At 41.3% G+C, this 25,932-nt stretch overlaps 1 protein-coding gene across 1 annotated transcript; it reads right to left on the bottom strand.

Annotated features, from left to right (window-relative positions):
- Positions 1-1,283: 1,283 nt before the first annotated feature.
- LOC148892781 (lysine-specific demethylase 4C-like) lies at positions 1,284-25,128 on the bottom strand. Its single transcript, XM_089005922.1, is given in 23 exon segments — positions 1,284-2,228; positions 5,606-5,698; positions 6,260-6,379; positions 6,518-6,688; positions 7,703-7,897; positions 11,269-11,377; positions 11,503-11,558; positions 11,846-11,922; positions 13,855-14,098; positions 14,789-14,979; positions 15,884-15,995; positions 16,075-18,038; positions 18,173-18,423; positions 18,557-18,750; positions 19,443-19,580; positions 19,827-19,930; positions 20,542-20,591; positions 22,022-22,215; positions 22,350-22,393; positions 22,396-22,463; positions 23,127-23,302; positions 23,375-23,541; positions 25,003-25,128. Coding segments are annotated over 22 exon segments (4,863 nt in total). The 5' UTR covers positions 23,519-23,541; positions 25,003-25,128; the 3' UTR covers positions 1,284-2,060.
- Between the last annotated feature and the right edge of the window lie 804 nt (positions 25,129-25,932).

The raw sequence follows: 25,932 nt of genomic DNA, 5'->3' as shown, positions 1-25,932 counted from the left end.
CAGCCGTCATCTGTACTTTTTTGAAGGTGTCGGATGTTTCGCTTCTTATCCAAGAGGCTTCGTCAGCAAACTAAAATCTTTGCTGGTAGTTTCGGCCCTATATATATATATATATATATATATATATATATATATAAACAGTAAAGTCTCGTTATATCGATATCGGATATATCGATAGTCCCGGTTATATCGATATTTTTTCGGACTCCCTTGGATATCGATATAACGAGACTTTACTGTATATATATATATATATATATATATATATATATATATATATATATATATATATATATATATATATATATATATATATATATATATGCCCTATATATATATATACACCTACTGTCCAGACGTGGTGGTGCCAGACTCTGCTATAATTGGTCCCTGCTCTCAAGTTGCGGGAAGCAGAGGACTCGCCCCTGTGGCTACACTGATTACTTCTATTGTCCTGCCTGAGTATGGGGTATACGACTGGCCTGATTGCCTCATTTGATCTGGTATCACCTCATTAGCATAACTAAGCTTTCAAACCATCTATTCCATTTCAAACCATAGCATTCGTCAATGGTATTCACTGTATTTGTCAACTTTTTCCAGATTATTTCTGAGACTTGCTGATGGTGTCATCGTACGCTCAGCTGAGTTGTGTTCAGCCATCATGGGATTGGTTCCTACTTAACTCATTCACTGCCATTCCAGAATGTATTTGGGAATTGAAAGTATGACGCGGAGCGCCATTCTTGAATTTGTTTGGGTCTTTGGTTGTGGGGGGGTGCCGTAAAGCACTGGTCAGACCTCTCTCTGGCAATGTTTTTCCCTGCCGCAAAGGGGCAGCATTTGCCTTTTGTACAGCCGCCCCCACTTGCACCTCATATTACTGCAGACCCAAGTAACTTAGGAATGAACTACTTTTTCTGATGCTACATTGAATGTTTATGTAGTCCAAAAACTTAATATTCTGTGGGGCAAATTTGAGTGAAAATGACAAAAACCCTGGCAAAAAAAGTGTACACTCCGGAGTGGACACATTTTTGCACATCCGGCAGGAATTTAGTTGAGTGATGGTGTGAGTGCAAATGTTTGTCTTTTCATGTATCGTAACGCCTGTGATGTCATTTTGAGTGTCAAAATGGCCGCCCCCCAGCAGCAGAGAAAAACAGGTTGATTTTGCTGCTGAATTCATATCGCACTAGCAACACCAGTAATGCATCACAATCTCACCGAGAAGGGAATAAATGTGGTAGCCCGACGTCGCGCAAAATATATATTCACAATTTAAAAAAAAACATTTTATTTTGTTTTCCTTACAGCAGTGAGCAATAGTTCAACTATAGCAAGCACAAAAATAAATACAATTTTAAATAATTTCAACAGCGAATTTCATTTGACAGAGAAGCAGTTCACGTTTAATCGCAAGCATGGCTTCCCGTCTGTCAAGAACAATTACTTTTTTTTCCTAACTCATAATCTCAATGTGTGTATTTTTGTCATGATCAAATATGAATAAAGTCATTAAAGCATAATGGAGGGACCAACGAGAGCAGAGAGGAAGCCATGATGACGCAGCTAAGCGACAGTGTTTGAAACATGCAAGGGGGCAGTTTAACGCACAAGGAGAAAAAAAAACAAGCAAGGTGCAGAAAAGATCAAAATCCAAACTTTGAGAGAACCTCCAAAAACCTACCATGAGCAAGCATCTGAGGAAAACGTCTGTACAGTTAGAATGTAAAATGAAAAAACAATTGTAAAAACACAGTTTGCTTTTTTTTTCCTATCCCTGACGGATTAGGAAGAGACGACATCCTCAAGTCACCATGTCCTAAAAGTCCAACTGGGCAATCACAACGCTCCAAAACAATCATTAATGTAAGAATGTACAAATGCATTTGAAAGCCTGGATAAGTCAACCGTCCTCTCGTCTTTCCGGTCACAAGGAAATCGTTTCCAGTCCAAATATAATCTCAGGAACACAACCGCACACACACACACACAGCCGCCTTGACTTTGCTTGTGACTTCAGTGCATTCATTTGTCTTTTGTGAGTGGCCTCGCCATCACTTTTCTTTCCCTTTGTGGTGCTCCCACGTGCTTTTGCCATTGGCACGGAGATCCGGTAGCGCCACGTAGTCCTTCTGGAAACGAGAATTGGGAGTTCGTTGACGTTTCCTCTCCCCTTGCGTGGTGAAGAAGGCGTCCTGGAAACGCATGCTGGAAGCGGTGGACTGCCAATGGAAGACAGGGAAGGGGAGCTTTAATGAAGCTGTCAGTCCTTGAAACAAAGAACACGGTGGAACCTCTGAGGTCAAACAGTCAGTCCTTCAACGGCGAGAATCCATTTTGCCCAATGGAAATAACATAAAAACATATGATGCATTTTCCCCCCTTACATCTCACTTTTCCATATTTCACTTACTTTACATTGTGACTATGACAACCAAGAAGAGCTATGGCAGTGAATGACGTAAGTACTTAGAAAAATGAAGCATAGAATTTAGAAAATACAGTAAAGTCTCGTTATATCGATATTCAAGGGAGTCCGAAAAAATATCGATATAACCGGGACTATCGATATATCCGACCCTGTTTGCATGTAATTTTCTCCGCGCGTGCATAGAAATAGTATCGATATAACCGGGACTATCGATATATCCGATATCGATATAACGAGACTTTACTGTAAGTACAGACTGTACGCTGTAAAGACACTACAGTTGCTCCCCTACTTACGCACATTCAAGTTACAAACAACGGTACATAGGAACATGTTTGTAGTAACATGTACAAATCTTTATAGAGAATCTATTTTATTAAATGCACAATGTATTTAATGTTATGTATTTAATTCAATATACAAGCCAGAAACATACTTCTATAAACTTTCAACATAGTTGAATAAGCCTTAAAGGACAATCGACACCATTTTTTGTTTCCTAACTCTTCTTTTTTTCCTTTCGGCTCTTCCCTTGGTGGGGTCGCCACAGAGAATCAGTAACCTCCATCTTCAGAGGTATGATACGCATGTTTGTTTTGGCCAAGCTTTTACGTCGGATGCCCTTCCTGACACAACCCTCTGTTTTTATCCGGGCTTGGGATCGGCACAAGAAGACTTATGTCCCTTTGTGGCTACAGAACAAGCAACTCGCTCAGTAAAAGGCTCCCAAACACAAAATGGTTTTTGTTTCCTAACAGACATCAGAAAAACATTTTATAGCATCTAAAATACCCAAAACACGCAGGCTGATAGTTTTAGTCAAATGAAAAACACCAATAAAAATGACAAAGTGTCCCAAAACTACTTCAAAATGACCTAAGAAAGTTTCACTTTCAGAAGGTCCCACCCCTTTGTTCGTGACCACACGCCAAGACGTTTTGTCTTGCTCGAGAATCAAAACAATGGCTTCAGATTCGGAGATGATTTCTTGTTACTCATCCAGTTATGAATATGATTCGAAAAGTTCTGAAGAGGAAAGCATAAATGTTTGCAATCAATTAAAGAAGTCCATCCGTGTCATTTTGAGGCATCTGGCCTCCAATGTAGCACGCAGAAAAGGCACAAGATGGCGCCCAAGCTCCGTTGGAAATGGACTGATTTGTCTGCTGGGAATTTGTGTCAGCTAGTATCAAATAGTAGTCTCTGTGCGACACACGATTTACCATCATGTTATTTATGTGTTTCCCTTCTAATTTCGCCATCAACACGGATGAACACGAAGTTTTCAGACCAAACAAAGTACCCAAAGTGCATTGTGTGTCATTTTCTCGGTCAGTACGTCTGTGTAAGCTCTCAGTCGTACAGGAGTGGCCCATCGATGAAAAAGTTTCTTCAGCCGTCATCTGTACTTCTTTGAAAGAACAGATGACGGCTGAAGAAACGTTTTCATCGATTTCTCTGTCAGTGACGATACCTACCATGACATCACGGGAGGTATCGTCACCAACTCAACAACAAACAAGACTTCCTGAATATTCAGCGCGAGTCTTAAAACGTAAAGTATAGCTATATGCGGTGGAATCTTTGTAAAATACGCTCAGTAGAAGTCATTTGAAGTGATTTTACAAATTATGGACACGACTTGCCCAAAGGCGTCTGTTGTCCTTTAAACATATACTGAACATATATGAAATGCACTGAAGCAACTTGCGAACGAATTCACCTTACAAACAACCGTTCGGAAAGTATCTTGTTCGTAAATTGGGGAGCATCTGTAGAAGGTTTTTCACCCTCAAAAGGAAGAAGGTCTATCACCAATCTCCCAAGCTGCACCAAATACGTGTCATTGCTATGCGGCTCCTGAGAAATGACGACAGCCAGAACATCTGCGCTAGCGGACACGATATCCAATATATCCGCAATCCATTCACAACATGTCTCCCAATTTTCATACAGCTGCGTTCGACATCACTCCCGTGCCGCTCGCAACTTCACTTTGTTGGTTTTTGTCCATTACCATGGCAACCAAGTATAGCAGTCATATCCAACTTCACGCGCATAGTTGTGCGTATTACCGCGGATGAGGTTGTACCACGGTCATCCTTGCCCGCATGGCGATATGTCCCCGTTTCATAAAATGAAAGGAACAATCACTTTGGATGAGTTGATCTGGAATTCACTAACAGCTGCTCAATTCCCATTCCTCTATATAAGCAGCGCGTTGGCACAACATCCTGAAAAAATATGGTACATGCACTTCTTAAGCACCCAACTAAGTCTGAGTGAAAATACTGGTGTTTTATTAGAAAGTAAAACATTTTGCCCTGAAGCAGTCGGCACTAGTGTACTGCATCTACAGAGACATTTCCAGGCCACATTAGTCCATTGTAGCACGACACATGACCTCTTCACAATATATTAGTGTTCTCTTTTGGTGGAAAGTTTAACACGGCACCCAGTGAGCTTTTCCATTCCATGTCAAGGGCACGTCTCATCAGGTGTTGGCACAGCGATTACCATATTTTACAGACTATCAGGCTCTCCGTATTATAAGGTACAACATCGATATATGGGTCTTTTAGTTTTTTATCTCATTCACTGCCATTCCCGAATTAGTTTGGGCTTAGTTTTGTCTTGCTTGGGTGACGATAAAGCACTGGCCTTGGCCTCTGGCAATGTTTTCCTCTTCCACAAGGGAGCAGCATTTCCCTTTTTCCCATGTTAGCATTTTGTTCCAGCTTCAGCAGTTGTTAAAGTGCTATATAAACCAATACGTATATTGCATTATATTTTGGACAGCAGCCCTCATTTCAAGCTCAGATAACTCCAGACTCATATAATTTAGGAAATAACTCTTTTTTTTTCTGATGAAAGAAGAGAGTCTAAGTTTTCTTACACGGCATTGAATGTTTATGTATTCCTAAAATTTTTCGTGGTAGGTTGCACCAGGGCTAAGAAATACATGTATAAACAAAATGAAGAAGGTGGGTATTTATCCGAACTGCAGCCAAATTGAAATTTGCATTCTACTACACGCTAATTTCGATTAGAATTTAATTATATGTTGTAGTTCCAATAACTACTGGTACTAACTGCTAAAAATTGGTGTTGTGTTTGACTCCACAGGTTCCACTGCATTATGTCATGCAGTGAAAATCAAATACTTACAAGTCGGCGCTTCACCTTTTTAGGCAGGTCTTCATCCAGGGTATAGATATCATCCCTTTTTGCCAGCACCTGTGAACCGTCCTCAAACTCCACCTGAGAGAGAGACACACACACACACACAGATACACAGACAAAATGGTCATTCCGCTTTCATCCAGTGAGAGGTGAAAAAGAAAAAAAATGTGAAACTATGTTGCAATGAAAAGAAGTCCTTCAACTAACTTCTTTAAAAGAATTTCAACTTAAGCGAGCGAGTGCGTCACGGATGCATTAGCGCATAACTAACGTCTGACGCCCAGCTGGACTAAATAAAGCTTTAAGTGGCGGGCCGCGGGACTGGGAGCCTGGTGAATATTTCAGCGAGTTTGAATAATGTACGTGGTCACATCCCTTCTCATCCTCAGCTCTGTCTTCCACATCAGCGTTGACTAGCGCAGGGAGCTTTAGCGCTTTTATTTCAAGCTGCGGCCAACGGTGTCTTTTCGCTCCCTCCAGCGATTCACACACGGACCCGAACATGTCGACAGAGTGACGATCGTCTATGACATTGAGGGAGTTCGCGGGCACTCCCTCGACTCCATTCCAGAGACAACTTTTGCATTTGTAGAGATCCAAATAGGAAGTGTGTTAGTGGGTCACTTGTGTGCATCATACCTGGCACATGTAGGACACGTTGGATCCCAAATATTTGGCACCGTAGAAGAGTCCGTCGGGCCATTTCACCTGAACGGCTTCTCCGACTTCAGGAGGACCCGAGTTGACACAATCTCGGCTCTAACAAAATGAACACAAGTCAGTCGGTCTCTACTAATCATAACATGCAGTGTACTATATATACATGTTTCAGCAATCCGTGCATGAGGAGGGGAGATCTTTATGATGCGGACTTAAACGACCCAAATCCATCCTCACCACTATGTCCTCAGGGTAGGTATCATTGGAGAAGGAGCCATCATCAAACATGACCTCGTAGAACATCTGGGAGGTGATCTCTGTGACCTTGGCGCTGTAGTAGCGCAGGTTCTTGTGCTTGGAGATGACCGTCTGGCCCAGCGAGATGGACGCTTGAGATCCCCGCTGCTTCTAAAAAAAAAAAACAAAAGGGAAGCAAAAAGAAGTGATTAGTGAAAAAAATGGACGATTAGAGTCCCTCGAAAAGTTAAGTTCCTTTTCTATTCTGGAACTCATTTGCATTGAACTCATTCACTGCCATTCACGAATTTATTGGGAATTGAAAATGTGATGTAGAGGGCCATTGCCGAATTAGTTTGGGTTTTCTTTTTTCTTGATTGGGTGACGATAAACCGCTGGCCAGACCTCTGGAAATGTTTTCCCTTCCACGAGGGGGTGGCATTTCCACTTTTTTCTATGTTAGCGCTTTGTTCGAGCTGTTGAAGCGCTATATAAACCAACATGTATGTATTGCATTGTATTTTGGACAGCCGCCCTCATTTCAAGCTCATATAACTCCAGACCCATATAATTTGGGAATTAACTATTTTTTTCTGATGAAAGAAGAAAGTCTAAGGTTTCTTACGCTGCATCAAATGTTTATGTAGTCCTAAAACTCAATATTCTGTGTGTCCTGGAATTCAAGTGAGAATGACAAAAACCCTGGCACTTGTGTGGACACATTTTTGCATGTCTGGCAGTGAATGAGTTAGAGGATCAATCCAAGGTTTTAAGTTTCAAGAATAAAAAAATGATGCTGAATAGAGAAGTAAATTTTAGCTCTTTGTTATCTAGTTAGCTATCTAGCTAGTTATTAGCTAGCTAGCTTTCAATCCATTTGAGTTACTTTGAGGTTGTGAACGCTGGCGTGTGCGGCTGCCGTTGCTCACCCACAGAAAATCCTGTGACTGTAAAGTGACCTTGAGAGTTATGAAAGGCACCTATAAATTAAATGTATTATTATTAGCTCTGTGACCGACTTCATATTATCTCACATTTTCACTTTCTTTAACTACAACGGACATACGTTCCGATACGTTTGTCCATTTGGTGTTGATGTAGTAACTCATCACACAACTGAATCATGTTTGCGTCGCCTCGCCCATGATCAATGAGCAACAGGAACCAGCTGTCTTATTCACTTACGGCCAAAGAGCTCCGCGACTGGTGTCTGTGACAAGTGATAGACACCACATAGGGCCAATCGTCAGGCTCCATGACAACCCCGGCGGCATGGCCACAGGTCACATGAAAAGAGGTGGGACACCTGCCACACGAGCACTGGATGCACGCACCTGCCTGCCGCTTCCCCGCCCAGCGCTTACGACAATAGATGCACTTCTGTGAACACACACAGACCACAAGACGTTGTCAACACCAGGCGGTGACTGACGCCGACCGGGGGTAGAGTCCATTGAATATTTGCATTGTGGTTTTAGCAAATGTATGACCAAGGGAAATGGAATACATGCAGCGGAATGTTTGCATGTAATGTTACTCACCCTCTCAAATCTGTTCCCCCCAAATTAGCTTTTCGCAAAACAAACCGGATAAATGTCAAAACATTCATCAAGAACTGAAGCAAGTTGGCTTAAAATTATTGTGTTAATTTCCTGCCGTGCTGAACAGATGAAAAACACATTTCATCACTGATGATGTTTTCAACAAAGCTGAGCGACAGCCAAAGGAAACATAGCTTGTTTTTGAAATAAATTCAGTTTGAAAAAAGACTGGAGGAAAGAATCTCTTTGGTCATATCGGCAACGTTGTCATTGAATCCTCGAGTTGCACCTAATCATCATCAACCGTGCGGTCTTTGGATTGGGCAAAACGCCGGCTTTGAATTTCATTAGACAGTGCTCCAGAATGAGCAACAGAAACAGCTAATTAAAAGACAATGAAATGAGTCAGCTCGCGGTCGTGCCTTGAATGACTCACGTCATTTGAAACCACATTGTACATAAACAAATGAATGAGGAAGGAAGTCAAGCGCTGGCCAGGCAAATGTCTTGTTTCATGTGTTACAATCGAAGGAAAGCCTCAAATAAGAGCAATCAGATGACATCATCGGAGGTGACCGCAACCATCCGTCTCAGCGGTGTGGGTATGCACACACATGCGACCATCGTGCACATGTGTACAAACACACTCGCACCTACTGGCCACTTTTGTGAACTAAACAGTCCATCAAGTAGTTTCCGCTCGAAGGCAGAAAAAAAAATGGCGACATTCAGCCATTATAGCACTGCTGATTATCTTTGCTTGTATGCATCCCTTCTCACTTCATTTCTTTCGCAACCAACTCTACTTTTTTTTAAATGTAGTTGCTATAGAAGCCTCAAGGCGCAATTTCACATCCCTTGCGATTTCTCCATTTATCTTCCAAGGAACCATTATAGAAATGTGCATGTGTTGACGAAAAATTAAGGATACCTTATATAGGGTATGATGAAGTCAGTGGAGTTGATGAGCCAAATGGGAATTAGCTGGTGAGTAAATATGTAAATTTGGCTTGCCTAATGATGCATTAGGTCACTTGATCAAATTTGTGGCGCTGCGCTGTCAACACCAATGTTCTGCATGCCGGTACATAAAGTAGTTTTAAAAAGGACATGGAAACACGAAACATATTATTCATCCATGTTACGATACGCTTTATCTTAATATATCTTATCCAAAACGTCTTCAACATATGTAATTAGATTTTGTTTACCTTTTCACAAATTCTGACACAAGACATTGATGATGACAGGCAAACACCCAAAACACATACAAAATACCTAATAGTTGTTTACTTTACAACAAAGGACAAAAGACACTGAGTCACTAGTTCTCTCCCAATTATAATTAAGGGACAAAAAATTACTAAAAAGGAGAACCTATTTTAGTTATCATATATTTATTAAATTAATCGGTCAATTAATCATTTACCAGGGAAGAGCATGCCTGAATGTTAAGTGCAGTCAGTTTGAACGTGCAGTTAGCAACACGTATAAAATTGGTGAAACGCTGGGGGTGCACTGATGTTTTTCACCATGAAATACTTGTGAGAGAACATAAACCAAAATTAAGTTTGTAACGATGGAATTGAAAGCTGAAGTGGAAGAGCCCACCCCCAAAAAAAGTATATATTAAGTAAGTATATATATATATATATATATATATATATATATATATATATATATATATATATAGAACACCCAAATTATTTCCAACAAACGTATAAAATCAATTATATCATTTGACATTACAGATTTCACGCATCTGATTTCCAAAATTTAATCTGCCAATAATGCAAGATATTGTTGACAAGAGTATTGGATAGGCAGAGTTGAAAGGAATTTGTCATGTGTATAATGCATATAATTAGTCTTTGTCTCATTAGAATTCAACCCCAAATTAGTCGAACTCAAGAGAGTTGACTTCAGGTAAACTGGCCAACGGGGCTGCCTTTGCGTGTCTCGCCACCACCTGCAGAACAAAATGTACTGCATCAAAGATTCCACCAACTCTTGTTTTTTTTCGTTAGTCTTCCTGTAAAAGTAGCCCAAATATTACATGAATGCTTTATATAAATGGTTCACATTTGTCTGTTTTTCTGATGAATATGGTCTCCTTTGCTTTGCTCATCTATTTATTACTGAAGAGAAGGACATCCGCTGCGTGCTTGTGTGATGACTAACTTGGCCTACATTTCCCGAGGCCTTTTCCCACACCTCCGCCATTATGGACGGATGTGCGCTGATGCGCTGAAGTGCTGGCCAGAGAATCTCGTCTACCCATCGAAGCCAGCATCACAAGATTGTGACTGGAATGCGACCAACGACGCGTCCGTAAAAACGCCATTTTTGTATGAGCACGTGTGTATCGTTAATTGTTGGAAAAACAATGAGCATGAGACCTAAAAGTACTGTGAGAACACGATCATCATCTAACGTTTGTGCATTCACATCGGAGCCCAACCCACTTTGTGCGATGTCTGTGCCCTCTGTGGGGTGTATTCGGGTGGTTGTGTTGAGCCATGCGTTAAGAACATTCCCACAATAAATTATGGATGTGTGCGGGTGCTCTCCTGTGAGTGTGTGTTGTGTTACAGTGAATTATGAATGTGGTTGGGGCGCTACACAGGGGCACCAGGTCCACTGCTGGCCTCAAAGCACGTATAGGATTTAGAATGAACAGACATAAACAAAAGAAAGGTATAGCATCGATAATCTCACAAAATATGACATGGCCTGTAAAGAACAGCTCCCTGTTCATGTTGCACAGGCTTGTCATGGCGTGATCTTTTTTATAAGATAACACTTCCCTTGGAGACTCTAATCTAAGATGAAATGAGCAGGCAAGGTTCAACCTTATCCGCTTGAACTGAAGAAGGACCTCACCGCTACTTTGTCTTTGCATCGAGCTATCGTGCTGCCCGCAACTATGATGGCAAAATGTCAAGTCTGTTGAGACACACTGCGGTTTTCTCATTAGGCAAACACATACACACAGCAGATGCAAGCACACTTACATACACTTACGGACATCTGCACTGACACAAGCCCCGCTTGCACCCACCAGTCGTTAATTATCTCGCTTTGATTGCGGGCATGTTCGTCTCACGTCGTCAATTGGAGCTGTGAATACTTCATTAATTAGACCAAGCCTGTCCTTAAGGACCTGGGGAATTCCGGTGCTCGGTCTGCGGATGCGAGTGAGAGCCTTACCAGTTTGTATCGCTGCATGGGGATCCGACTCGTGTCAATGGGACCCCGCTTTACTTCGTTGCTGAACCTCGCCTCAGGCAACGCGACTGCGCACATGATGTGGGCCCATCTACACACAATGCAAACAAATTAATTCACTGGTGCGATTAGGACGCTTGAACATTTATTGTGACTGTGCTCTGGGGATCAGAGATGAGTTTGCAGAGCTAATCACAGAACCAAAGCTTGTCTCACTTGTGGTTTTGGGTTTTCTTCAGTGCCCCGCCTCGGAGGTTACACAAATAACATTCCTGGGGAAACATTAAGAGGGACGAGAAAGCAAAAGAAGATTTTTACTGGTCTGCCTTCAAAGTCTGCTTCATGGAAAATAATTGCGTGCTGAAAGGGATGACTCACTTTCAAAAGGTTTAAAAGTTAGCGTCTTTTATTAAGCTTATAATAAAAAGATGCACACAAAATAAACAACATGTAAACTCTTTGTGAAAGCAGAGTTGAGCAATATGACAAAGGGCTTAAAAATCTTGATTTATACAAAATAACTCTTGAGAAAAACATTGTCACTGTGAAATATGCTTACTGCTGTGAATATGCCCTCCGCACAACGATCGCAGGACCACTGATCACTGGCGTCATCTGCTGCAACACCATAGCAACCTAAAAGGAAATTGGAATTACTAAAACTTCATCTCCAAAACACACAGCCAGTGTTAATATTTACTGAGTCAATATGCCTCTGAAAGGCTGTTCAGCGATTAATACATAATTTCTAGGGATTTCCCGGAAGACTCCCCACAATTTGCACTTGGTTAAGAACAATTGCATGCCACAAAGTGGAATATAATGCACCCAGACAGCGAAATTCTCTGAAATGTTTTTTAAAACATGGCGCTCAGGAGATGGCTGTTGTGATACAGCAATAAGGCCAAACTCACTTTTGTAATTCCCTTATGGCCTTTTTGTTTTTCTCATTGTCTGCACTGTCTTATGCTTCCGACTAACTCAAGTTTCTGTTTCAAAGTGAATATGGGAGGTGGAGTGCTGAGTGCGTGCGGGCAGATATATCTTTTAAAAGAAGAGTTGTGCGAGTCTTTTACAAAGAAGTAAACACTTGATAGATAATAGGAAATCAATTGCCAGACACATTGGCAGACGAAAATAAGATCCTGAGACTTTGAAGATGTATTGGAAAAAAATGGTTGGGGGTGTGGGCAGCAAAGCCTGCACCCCAAGGGGAACCATAGATTCATTATTTTGCGTTCATGTAAGAGTGTCATGCTCATTTGGAGGGTTAACGGATAGGATTACATTATTCTACTGTACACATTGCCATTGTTAGGTTGAGTGTGTAATGACACAAGTTATTATACCTTCACATTAGTGGTTAACTTTACATATTTGTGTGACAGACATGACATTTGTGTGACAGGTGTGAAATTGGTCGCAGTCGCCATTTATGTGAATCTAAATGGTTCTGATGTATTGTCATCAGAATGCAACATTTCCCGTCGCAGGACATGAACTTTTGACCACAATACACAATGAAAGAAATGGAGTCACAGTGTAATGTATTATTTGTTTGTTTGTTTGTTTTAATGGATAGAATTAATTTGAAAAATAAATTGAGGGATTTGGGACATTGAAGTTATGGAGGAGGCTTTTTAATAGTCAAAGTTTTCGTATGACTGTATGTCTGTTCTTTTCCTCGGCTATCCATCACCAAACCACATTATGTCCGGTCTCACGTCCCTTTCTTTCCCAGGCATCAAATAACACCAGAGAGTCAAAAGATGCTTCAACCAGTCCCTTACCGAAGGTCTTGAAAGTAAACTTGTGGTTTTGTCATCAGTGTCAAATGACAGAATGTCCTCCAACACTTTAAACCACACGAACATGGAGCAACTTAGCCTGTGTCGGATGCACAATGTGCAGTGGTTAGCTGCACCACACCGCCTAAGTAACACCTATGCCCTCAAGGATAAAACATGAAGGGATCAACACTAGGGGCACGGCAGGGATTGAAAGCGACTTAAGGATAAGCGGTGTCATTTTTTAGGGTAAGGGGATTGTAGGCTGAGAACATTGGGGGTCTTAAAAGTGTGTGTTTGCGTGTACCAAATAAGGATTTAAGATATTCGAAGAATGTGTGTAGATTAGACAAATAATTGGATGACAGTTAAAGTTCATGGATGAAGGATTTGAATAATATGCTGTGCCTTTTTCAACATGGGGTACAGAGAGACTCTGGAGGTCTCCCACAGTTTTTGTGAAGACTTTTGGTTCTGACTTGGAGCTTTTCGACACCAAGTACAGGAGACTCAGACAGACGACGCAGACCTCGTCCCGTCGACTCGGGAAATAATATACTTCTAATACTCAGAACAGGGGTGGAATTTTGAGTAGAAATGATTCACAGCTTAAACTCACTGACCCTCTAAGAGACAGAAGATGGAGAAATTAAATATGTCCCAAGGGAGTAGGTGGCAAACACACTACGTCTGAACACCATCAACTCTACTTTAAGCACACATCTACCTGAAACTTCACAGTGCCTCTCGGGTTACATTATCCGAATAACAGGATACATACTTGCATGTACTTGAAGGCAACACTCTTGGCAGGAGAGCAGAGGGGAGGTGCCATCATCCTGCATCAGATGATTGGTGGGTGTTGGAGGGCAATTTTGCTCTCTAAAGGAAAAGCAGATTTCTGGTATCAGGGGTTTGGATTTCCTCGGACCCCGATAACAATGCGGAAAATCCTGCTTGCGAGGTGAAGAATCTGATCCGTCAGCTGCATTTTGGGGGCTACCGTCCTCTGCTTTGTCTTCTCCCTAGAATATAATGCATTTGTTCTACATCAACAAAGACTAGGAAAAATGATCGATTGTCATGAATCATTTTAACAAGTGAGCTAACAGTTTTAATCTATTACGAGTTATTTCTTTAGCCTCATTATGCCGAGATACCGTGAAATGAATCTTTGTAACAATCTTTCCAAAACTTAGGTATCATGAAGCCCTATTTTGTCACAGCGGCATTCACTCTAATATACGGAATGCTTGAATTATTTCATAATGTCCTTTAGGCAAACTCGACTCCGAGGAAAGGAAGCAAATGTTTTATTTTGGTTTATTAAACACTATTAAAACGGTTTAATATGGACTCCAATGAGCTGTGTGTTGATAATTAGTGAGTGGGCCATTATAAAAAAAAAAGATTGAACATTCTCCATGCGTTAAAAGGACTAAAATCTATTGAAAGTAACAATCAATTATTATATGAAATAAATCACCTCTAAATGTAGTTTGGGGTTAGACCTTTCAATCTGACAAAGTGATCTGTGTGTATTGAGTTCTCTATTATCACCTAAGTGACTAGAAATCAAAGAGTAGCTGTATTTAAGGTGTGTTAATGCACAGTGAGCATCTTGCAATCAATGCACATGATTACGGGGTCGCGCGCACACACACCCACCCACACAGGCGCACCAAGAGGATATTCTCGGCACAAGACAAGCTCACCTGATAGTAGGGCATAAAGAGTGTGCATACAGCACAATACGGCTCCATGGTGGCGGCATGAGCATTGTATTCCCTCTCCGCTGTGAAGCAGCTCTTTTTGTTTTGCCATAGGTAGATCAACGGCCTTGCCCAAGCTTCGATCTCAGGCTCGTCTTCCGTGTCCGCGAAGCTTGCTTCAGGAGGCTCGAGGTCTGGGCATATGGACATTGATCATTGTGTGAGTATCTGTTTTATTAGAGATGTCTCGTCTGTACACACACGCAGACAGAACGAGAGACAGATAGAGGGACACAAACACACACATGCAAAATCACATCTCAACTCATCACTTATGCAGACAAATATTTCCAGACTTGAACGTGTATGAGAAAGAAAATGACTAAAAGCTACTATTGTCACTACAAAACAGGCTTGTCAGTTACGGCAATTTCATGGTAAAAACCTTGTGCAAGGAGGAATAAACAGTGACGATGGCGGCGAAATGATTGATCCTTCAACACTAACACGAAGATGAAGGATGAGATTGTGCGTATACGTGTATTCACAGTTGATCATTGAGGGCCCTTTGCCTTCCATAACATGAAAACAAAAGGAGTGTATATAACAAGGGTATTTTATTATAATGGGACAAAGATTTTTTTTTTTTGCCTAATGCTCACATTGACGTCAGCGGGATCATTTTGGGAGACCTATAAACCGTGAAAAATGAGGCGAATCGAGTGGGGAAACCGTTGAGTGGTTATAAAAGGCAACACAAATGCTACCTGGCATTACTTTGATTTCTTGTTCACCGCATAAAGACAAAGGCTGTTCACAACTGAGGTAATTTCCTTGATAGCCTCACTACCTAAACAAAGGAAATGGTGTGCGCTATTATGTTGTTGATGTTGAATCATTTTCCCCTCATGAAATTCAACTTGTCTTCCGGCTTGCTGCAATGAACCAAAGAAGCCAAATGTTCATGGTTTCTGGCTTGGTACCATCTGCTATGCAATACAAACCACACATTAAGAATGAGACGAGCTCTTGGCTTACATGTCACTGCAAAACCTCAACGGCACCTCTCTATGAACTTTTAAGCGTGCATATACTGACCGTCATCACTGGCAGCCTGATGTTTGACCGCAGTGGGCACAGCCCTGGCAGTGGGTTTCCGTAGTGGGTGACGCCGGCTCTTTGTGGTCCTCTTGACTGACCGAGCGGGGTACTGGCATGAGCGAGAAGGTGGGTGGTAATCAGTAGATCTCTCCATTGTGTGTACAAGGACTGTTTGATAAAACACTCACAGCACAAACCTCCCCTGGTTCCAAGCCTGATTCATCACACTCGTAGTGACTTGGATAGCTTTCCTCCTCATCAGATGAGTCACTGCTGCTCTCCTCACTGGCGCTGCTCTGCTGCTCGTCATCCTCATCGGACTCGTCTTGCTCCGTATCAGACATTGCATCGCGCACAGCTCCTTCCATTACGAAAGGTAACACAGCACCAACAGAAGAATTCTGCCTTCTTTCGAGCTCCCCCCTTGAAGAGAGGACCCCATTGGGTTCACCTTCATCGCTACAGAACTCCACATCCTCTGCGGCGGTGACTGAAAGCACTGAGGTGGGCTCAAGCTGAACCCAAGTAAGAGGTCCAGCGTCCCCCTCTTGGATCTCAAAATGTTCTTTGGGGTCCTCCAGATGTGTGACCTCTTTGCATTGGGGTTCAGTCCATACTGTGTATGGTATGGAGTCATGGGTGAAGTCACAGGGCGGTTCTGGTTGGAGGCTTTGGATGAGCACAGCAGGGATCTGTGTGTTAAAGTTCCCCCGAATGCTACTGGTGTCATATTTAGACTCTGTGTCTGGACTCTGGGATGTACAGTGTGAATGAAAGTCAAGTTCTGATTCTGAGTAATGGTGCGCTGGGATGGGCGGAGCAGGGAGATTATCAGTTGAGGTACCAGGCTCAAGGGGACCAATGGTGCTTTGACTCGATGTGACATCGACTTGATCTTGCTCTTCGGCGTGATCTCTTGTTACTAACTCTGCTAAACTGGAATTTTGCTCAATTAGGGGTGCAACACTCTGTGCTATCTGATAGGAAACCTCATTCTCTATGATATTTCCAACCACTACATGCTTTTCTGCATTGATTTCAGACATTAAAACTCCTCTATGAACACAATCAGATGTTTTGTGAACGTCATTGTTGTCAGACAGAGGAGCAGTATCCGTTTCTAACCTTGGAATTTGTGTGCTGTGAAAATGATCCACTGCATGCAAATGCCAGTTGTGGGTTTGTTCTGTGTGAGAAGAGTCTTTGGGAATACTTGAATCCATCTCTTCCCGTTTAATTCCACCGGAGGATGAAGAAGCTTCTGGCATTTCACGCTGGAGTACGGGTGCAAACTGGTGGGAGTACGTGCAAGGTTTTGAGGTGGCAGCTAGCCCATCGTCCGCTGGGGTAAGGGAGGGCATCTCTTGGGTCAGTACGGGGGGTAAAGAGCTGATTCCAAAAGTACCTTCTGGCTCAGGAGTGAGGTGTGGCATATCCACTGTGTTCCTTTGTAGCAAAGGGGGAGAAATACGTTGCTCACAACTGCTGTTTTCTAACACAGATTCATGACCCAAAGAGACAATAGGAACACATGATGTGCAACTACCTCCCTCTGCTGTCTCGGGTCCTGAATCATAATCTATCGCGGTAGTGCATTGTGAGTGGCTATGTTTTTGGTCAAAGGTGATTGAGCACTCTGGATTAACAATTGTGTTTGTGCAAGTTTCTGAAGTTTTGTCCATGCTGCTTTTACTACTTGATTCTGGGCTTGAAGTGTTAACTGTACACAATAAGTTTGTTGTCTGTGCATCAGAATCAAGAGTACACAAGCCCATCTTTGTCTCTGTAGAGGTGTTTGTTGTGTAGAAAGAGGACGCGAGTGTGGCGGTCTCGGGGGGAGGGCCCCTGGGAGAACAGTCCTGAGAATTTAAGAGGTCTTGGGGTTCAGAAGTAGATGCGTTTATTTCTAGAGGCATTTGAGATGGCTCAGACCAGTCTCTGAGTCCTTTGGAAATCCTATCGTTGATCTCAGGCCTTGAAGTGTCTTCAGGGTCATGATGAGTGTCAGTTTCTGCCTTTAAATCTTCCTTTTCTGGGGACGCCGGGGATGAACTGGATCTTGACTGACAATTTGGGAGATCCATATGAGAGAAACCAAAAGTGTTGCCCTCAACTCTGTTTACCTTGACGACACACATTTGTCTGCAGCGACCTGTAAATGTATAGTAGGTTGCACACATTTTATCTGCAACAATCTCAACACACACTTTATCACTATTTACAATAACCCCTGGAAAATATATCACAGTATAACCCAACATTGAAAATAGGTGGAAAAAGTCTTACCTGAAAGCTGAAGAGAGTTCTGACTTTGTCTCGTCTCCCTTTGTCCATGTTTCTCCTCCTCTTCCTCTTCCTCTTCGTCCTCGTGTACCATTTCTGGTTTACAGGGCTTCTCTTCGACAGAACGTCTCATTTTTGGCCCTGGCGGACCACATGGCCCTGTCATCTTTGTGCTACACATAGAACTGTCATCCAGGCCAACGGGCTCCTTTGTGGTTCGGAGACGTTTTAAGCGCATTCGAGAGTGGCAGCCACTGTATGAGCAATGAAAATAGCATTGAAGACATGAAAGGGGGGTGGGGGGAAATATGCAGTTCTACCATGCTCTAAAATTAAGTCACAAATACAGATAAACATAAAAAGTAACTGTGAAAATGTGAACAATACCTTTTATTGGAGGATTTCGTCCTGTGGCGCCACTGCAACCAGCTTTGCAACTCAGGCGTTGTACTGGGAGTAGACAGTGTGTGATCGATGGGCGCAGAATCTTTGCCGAGCATCCAATTGGCATAGCGGTCAGGTTGAAACCGCTTGACAAAAGGCTCCATTGATATTTTCACCATATCCTTACTGCAAGTACACTACAAGAAGGGTGTACATTAGATGCTGTTAATATATAATTCAAATTGACATTTTAAAAAAAAACATACTCTTCTCAACTGAAATTAGCTCGCCATTTCATCAGAGTAGGTCTTTCTATTTTTTTTTCAAATAAACATTCACATTTAAACTTGCACAATATAGTTTCTTATGACACATTTATTCACAGTTACAATATACACCTCAATCTTCTGACATTTTTTATTATGCTTAGAATATTTTGTTTTTTATCTTTTCACCCCGCCCCCTTTCAAATTGCTGCTGTGGACTGCAAATTTCCCCATTGTGGAACTATTAAAGGCTTTCTGATTATGATTCTGACCCAACAGATTAGTTATTTTCTTGTCTTAAGTATACAAATGCAAACATTACGGTGCCAAGAAAAAAAAACAACAACAAAGAAATCTTCATGTCAGAAATGCAGAAAGCAAAAAGTCCCAAAAGAAATTGACGATTCCATTTAGCTCCTCCTAATGATGACATTGTTCTGCAGTCTCTCGGTTGAGTAACGGTATATTAGTTTTACACGCTTCCTTGACACAATCGCTGCTTTACTACTAGCAAGACTTTGTTGCAATTTTTTGGCATCTTGGGTTGTTAAAGAAAGCACAAAAAATATGAAGCAGTGAGGTAAACGACTGTGGTTTCATGGCAATCACAGCTGATTTGATACCTGTGTGGCATTTTTGCCATAGTCTATCCACCGGATGGTTGCAAAGTTGGTTGATTCTGCACAATTGAAACCGTGATTGAAGCCGGCGTGATAGCCGTAAGGGAAGGTGATCATGAACTCTCCGGCTTCCTGCGTGATCTGAAAGTTTGAATTTGGGAGAGGGAAACAATAAGAGGGGTGCAACACAATACAATAATATACTTTTAAATGACAAATGAAGGGAAATAATACATCTATAATGAAAAATAAGCCACTGTCGATATCTGCACTCTGTCAAAATAGGCACAACTCATTAGCTCATTCCAGGGGCAAGAAAAGCTGTTTTCTGAAGTTCCTAAACAATAATCATTTCAATGGTGAAAAGACAAAGAGAGACATTTTCACCTTATCAAAGGGAATGCCGTACTTCTTTAGCACAAAGGGCGAGATTAGCGTCATTTTGTGACGGAGAAATGCCTCACATCCCTTGGAGCTATTAGGAAAGAAACCTGGTAACACACACACACACACATACACAAAAATGAAAAGATTACAGATGTCTACTTCGAGAAAAATAATTAAAAAAAAAATACTGGATCAGTTTTACGCACATACAATTAAAATTGACATTTTGATTTCTCAGCAGCTAATGGGAGAAAAAAAAAATCACTTCCCAATAATGACATTGTAATTCAAACACGAGAGCTTTTTTGTTTCATTGTTTAAACCGTTTAAGGGGTGTCAAAGTCATTTTTTGCCGCGGGCCACATTGTAGTTATGGTTTCCTCTCGAGGGCCGTTATGAATTTGGGGAACCCATTAGAATGTTTAAATTCCTTAAAATATTACATATAGAGCACACAGCAAATTAATGAATAACTCGTTTTCAAATCTGAAGTCAAGAATAATGACTTTTATTGTGGTTGACATCCAAAAATATGAAATTTTGGCTCAGATTTTAGCAATCATCATGGAATTTAACAAGTTTGATTTGCTTTCGCGGGCCGAAAAAAATTATGTGGCGGGCCGGATTTGGCCCGCGGGCCTTGACTTTGACACCTGTGGTTTAAGCCATAAGGCGCAAAATTCTTCATATAAGGAGAATCCAAATGAAAATTTACCAGTGGCCAAACGTTCCAGTCTCTTCCCATGCTCAGGAGGAATGGCATACCTATCAAGCAAAACACGGACAGAGATTACATTTACTTGCAACTTTCAAAAACAATTTCACAACTTGTTGGAGACGTGCGTGCGTGCGTGTGTTGTGCGTGCTGCGTGTGTGTGTGTGTGTGTGTGCGCGTGCGTGCGTGCTTGTGCGTTTTCGTGTTTTGGGAGTGTCGATAAAGATGAAAGAGGGATTGTCAATTCAAGACTGCCATCTTGTGGAAAGAAGAAAACAAAAACAAAAAGAAAATGCAAGCCGCTCTTAATCTTTAGAATACCTTTCTTTACAGTTTGTAGAATACTCTCAAATTTAGGAAAGTACATCGTCTATAGAAAAGTATCAAAACAAAGACAAAAGGCAGCAAATCTCAGTTTTCTTCTCTAAACACCAAAAGTCATGGCTACATTGAAATGCAACCTGAGGATTTACTGACACCTAGGTGTAGAAACGGCACATAGCATGTATAGATTGATGGCGGGAGGCTCAAGCTTCTTAATTCAACACAGGACTGGAAAATAAATATTTCATTCTGTTTCACATCATCTTTCATATTTTTTGCTCGCCGCATGTTATTTTTGTGACGTATTAAAACCAGAATAACTTTATTACACTGTCTCAAAGATTGTATGCCTAACCAACCACATTTTAAGATGATCATTTCAGCATGGGATTTCAAAAATGACTCACCAACACTGCAATGTAAAGACATTAAACGTGTAATGGAACGGCAAAAGAGGAAAAGGAATATAACGCCCAATAATTGCAAAACTATTTTAGATTAAGAAAAATTGCCACTGTTGTATTTTGCATTCAAATGCATTGCATCATACCAAATCAAGTGTCCACTGAATTGTTCTACAGTACATTCACTTATTGCAGGGAGCCACCACAACATTAATTAAACCGTAGCAAACAAGACCAGAGTACTGAAAAAGGGCGATAAGTACACCATAAAAATTACATGATGACAGATTATTAAAATATCCAATATATGGAGGTGAATGACTAAAAAATGAAAACAACTAAAGTGATTTCGTTCGACAAGAATGACCCTTCTCCATTGTTTTATGTTTATAGAAGCCAGACTGAGCCCGTAGCCTGATCAATAGTTATTTACACATTATATCAACCTAATCTAATCTGCATTCACACTTTTATTTTGATTAGTGGCACCGTTTGAATGTAATGGCTTAATTTGATTTACTTGACAGAATTAAATAAGCATTTGCTGTGCTGCTTTGAAAGATCAATAGTATTAAAAAAGCCCCGAGGCTAAGTAAGTGTTTGGGAAATTGAAGTGAGGTACACTTTGTTGCGAAGGTTGGAATTGCGTCCACTTGGTCATAAAATTTGTTGTATTTCCGAACGATGGGGTATTCTGTTGTACCAAGTGCTTTTCATTTGTCTGTTTGCTGCACTTAAAAGCAAAAACTAACCAGGACTTGGGCTCTCCAAAGTGAAGGTAGTTGATGCTGTACAGGTCCATATCCTCCGTGTGCCAGGAAAAGGTTGTTTTCCACATGCCAAAGTAGAGATATGGAGTGTTGACACCCTGGATGGACACACCACAGTCTTCTTCGATGATGTCCAAGATTGAGTTCAGGTGCCCAATATTCCATTCCTCGACATCCTACAATATTAAACAATAGCGGCGACTTTAGAAAAGTCAATGTTGAACAAGGTAAAAGAATAAAGAAACAAAAAATGTCACCACAAAAAGAACCATAACACATGTGTTAGTGCATTTTAAATAATTCAGCCTACCTCATCATAGAGGCTGCCGCCGACGTCAGCACCATATATGGGGAAACAAACGTGAGGTTTTTCCAATATTTTCTTTCGAGATCTTCATAGTTAAGGTAACGAGGCGTACAGTACCTGTGTGGAAAAAAAGAACTTCAACCTACAACAAATGTATCATAGAATGAAACATTCATCACCTCTGTCAGTTTTGTTGGAAAGGCCGATATGAGCCAATTCCCGACATTTGCTTTTGTGATTGGTGACATGAATATGAAGAAGTTTGAAGTGTTGCTAATCTCTGCAGCCAAAAATACCGGCAGGGAAAAAATAAGATACCGTATTTTCCGGTGTATAAAGCGCACTGGAGTATAAGGCCCACTTCCAAAGAATGGTGGATTTTCAAACATGTATAAGACGCACCGGACTATAAGGCGCAGTTTACCAAAGGTTTTCTAAATATAAGGCACACATTACAAGGTGCTACATTAGCAGCTGGGGTTACGCACTACTTCTTCTACAATGGAGTCCGTGACTGCTGACAGTAGTTGCGAGACCGATTGTGAATCAACATTACTTCACATATTAGGTGCACCTGTGTATAAGGCGCAGGGTCATCAAGGCTTTCGTGTGCGCCTTATGCACCGGAAAATACGGTAACTTTTAGACCTGTCCTCAAAACTGAAAGGCGTAACCACCCTGATGCCCACACGAAATGTAAACAACAAAACTCATCCACTGTATGCTCTTTGGTGATAAAGGACGAGTCCCTTAGCATGATAACATTGGCCTTATACTCACATGTCGCTGTTAGCCAATCGCCTGAACTCCTGCACATTGAGTGGCTTCTTCTGAATGTTGTACTGAGTGAAAAGCCCTGACTGGCCGGCCACCATTTGCTGAATGGGAGCGTCAATCATCAAATCATCTATGTCATCATAGGTACGACGAGGCTTCCAGCCTTTAGGAGGAATCACCTACAAGAAAAAGATGGAACAAAGAACTGTTGTTTTTGTGAAGAGCATTAGGAAATGCGTAAGTCATCATACCTTGGCTAGACCAGCACGCTGCGCACCCTGAGACTCCATATAAACTAGATATTTGTTGAAGTCCTTGAATTCCTCTATTGTGGGCCTGAAGGTCATAATCTTGCACGTGGGGTTTGCAGGGGTGCACACCTCTGCTCCCGCCATCCTGTTGCCTCATCAGATGCAGGCTGGGAATAAACAAATACAAACATTTTTTCTCTCGTCCAAAAATGACAGGCTGGTCAGGTCACCAGCCAACCGCACGGCACATTTTGACAAACTACCATTCATTCACACGTTATATAATTTCGAATATTCACTAAAATTACCATGTATATTTTTGGATGGTGCGAGGAAATTGCAACATTCTTTCGAAACAAACTCCACACAGAAAGCCCGAGATTCAAGCATTGAACCTCAGGGTCTGCGAAGTAAACATGCTAACCACAATGGTACTGTGATGACATTACAATTCTATCTACACGAATTACCATGTATGATCAACAATTTTTCTATTTGGTTTCCAATGCCCGGACACACATTCTGATATTCTCGGACATGTTGCAATTAAATAAATATATTATGGCCACAGAATGGGATACGGAAACAATTATCATTTTAACCACCAGGTGGAAGTAGAGATACCAATAAAATGGATTGACGCCTCAAATCCTTTCATGGTGCCAAACGGGACCCTTTTGTATTTGTCCCATCTGCCAACCCCACTCCCAAAAGTGAATTCAATTCCACCATAAACAAAGACTTGAAACTTGTGTGGATTTTCAACATACGACCATTCGCCTCGCTCAGTCGGGTCTTGAGACATGCTTATGTAACAAATCCTCAAGACGAAACGAAGGACCGATCGCTCTCGATCCAGATTAACTGTTGCTACATTTTGTTTACATGACTCCCCATTGTCCTACTTATAACGTGTTATCCTTTTTAAAGCGCGCATCACGTCAGTCGAGACTTAATATATCAAAAAATACAAATGGTTAACACCGTGGCGCGTAACTAAATCACATTCCTCAGTAACCCCATGTTTATTAGTCACAATTAAACGTATATAAATGGCACGGTTCATCTTTGTGGTCTGCTCGGCTAACTGACTAGCGTACGTTTTGTTTTGATTCCTAGCAATGGCTGAGAAAATAGCCCAGTTCGCTAGCTCATGAAATAACTTTAGCTTCATTGAAAACACGTGTTCATGAGCAAATACCCAACGGGAACGGCATGGCTATAGAAACTTAAGAACACGGCAAACGTGCAGCAAACACTCATTTTACTAACTTGTGTGAAGAACCGACAGGGATTTAAAGGTCCCTCCACGCAAGGTGGCTACACAGGCAGGCCCATGACTAATACTCTTTCCGACTATGTGAAGTATAAGCAATTCAATGTTAAATATTCTTGGTTTAAACACTATTGAAATTATTCCCAAAAATATGTAAACAGAGGAGGACTGACAAGATAAGAAGTTCACTGGCATGAACGCGAGCCAAGTTATCCAGCTAGCAGGACTAGCTATTAGCTGTTGGTACCAAAGGAGTCACGAAACGCAAAAAGCCTGCAGAAATATAAATACTTGTGCGACTAAACGCGGTTATCTGCAATGCCGAAAAAGAAATGTTAAGAATGTTCATTACCTTGAATTCGAAAAAGCGAGCCGCGATGTGGATTTCCACTTAGTCGTTCGGCCCAGCTGATTCACATGACAACTACTCCTGCTGCTCAGCGCTGCGCGTGCACCGTATTCCGGTGTTACGTCGTCATCGACAACAACACTCGACAAAAGTAGAAGCCTCTCGCAAGCGCGCACGCAAATCGAGACCCCATTGTATAGATTTTTTTTTCTCACAAATGAACCAGTTGTACTTTTTGTGATTGTGATGATTGTGTTCATATTAAAAAATACTTTTGTTTATGTGTTATAGGAACGGCTCAGATTATGCTCACTTTATGTCAAATTGGTGACTTTTGTAGCCTCCTCATGCCACATCTGATTCACACTCTTTGCCATCTTTTTATATACTGTATGTATACAGTATATCTCCGTGCCAGAGTGAGAGTGGGCTTTCTCTTGGTACTCGGGGTTTCTCTCACATGACAAAAACGTGTGAACACGGATTCTTGTTGGTCTGTGTTTTCTTTGCAATTGTCTGGCAACCAATTCGGATGTCCCCGCATACTGTCCAATGATAGCTGGGATAGGCAAGATGACAAACCGACCAGAAAATGGATGGATGAAGATTTGCTGCAGGATTAAAACAAATTCTTGTCAGTGACTGTAAAGTGACCTTGAGCGTTTTGAAAGGTGCTATTATTATTATTATTATAATAATAATAATATTATTATTATTATTATTATTATTATTATTATTATTATTATTATTAGTAGTAGTAGTAGTAGTAGTAGTAGTAGTAGTAGTAGTAGTAGTAGTAGTAGTAGTAGTAGTAGTATCTTTTTTTGTTCACTTTCACCTCGAAGACTAGGAATGGGTTACGTGCAATGTCCCACCTTTCCCCGATGCAGCATGATATGGAGCCACAATATTCATATAAATTTTGAAAAAATG

Source organism: Hippocampus bargibanti, linkage group LG10 (assembly GCF_051943395.1).
Source record: "Hippocampus bargibanti isolate YZ-2025 linkage group LG10, ASM5194339v1, whole genome shotgun sequence".
In the NCBI taxonomy this organism is placed as follows: domain Eukaryota; kingdom Metazoa; phylum Chordata; class Actinopteri; order Syngnathiformes; family Syngnathidae; genus Hippocampus; species Hippocampus bargibanti.
The sequence above is the reverse complement of the archived record's forward strand: the minus strand, read 5'-3'. Positions and strand labels throughout refer to the sequence as shown.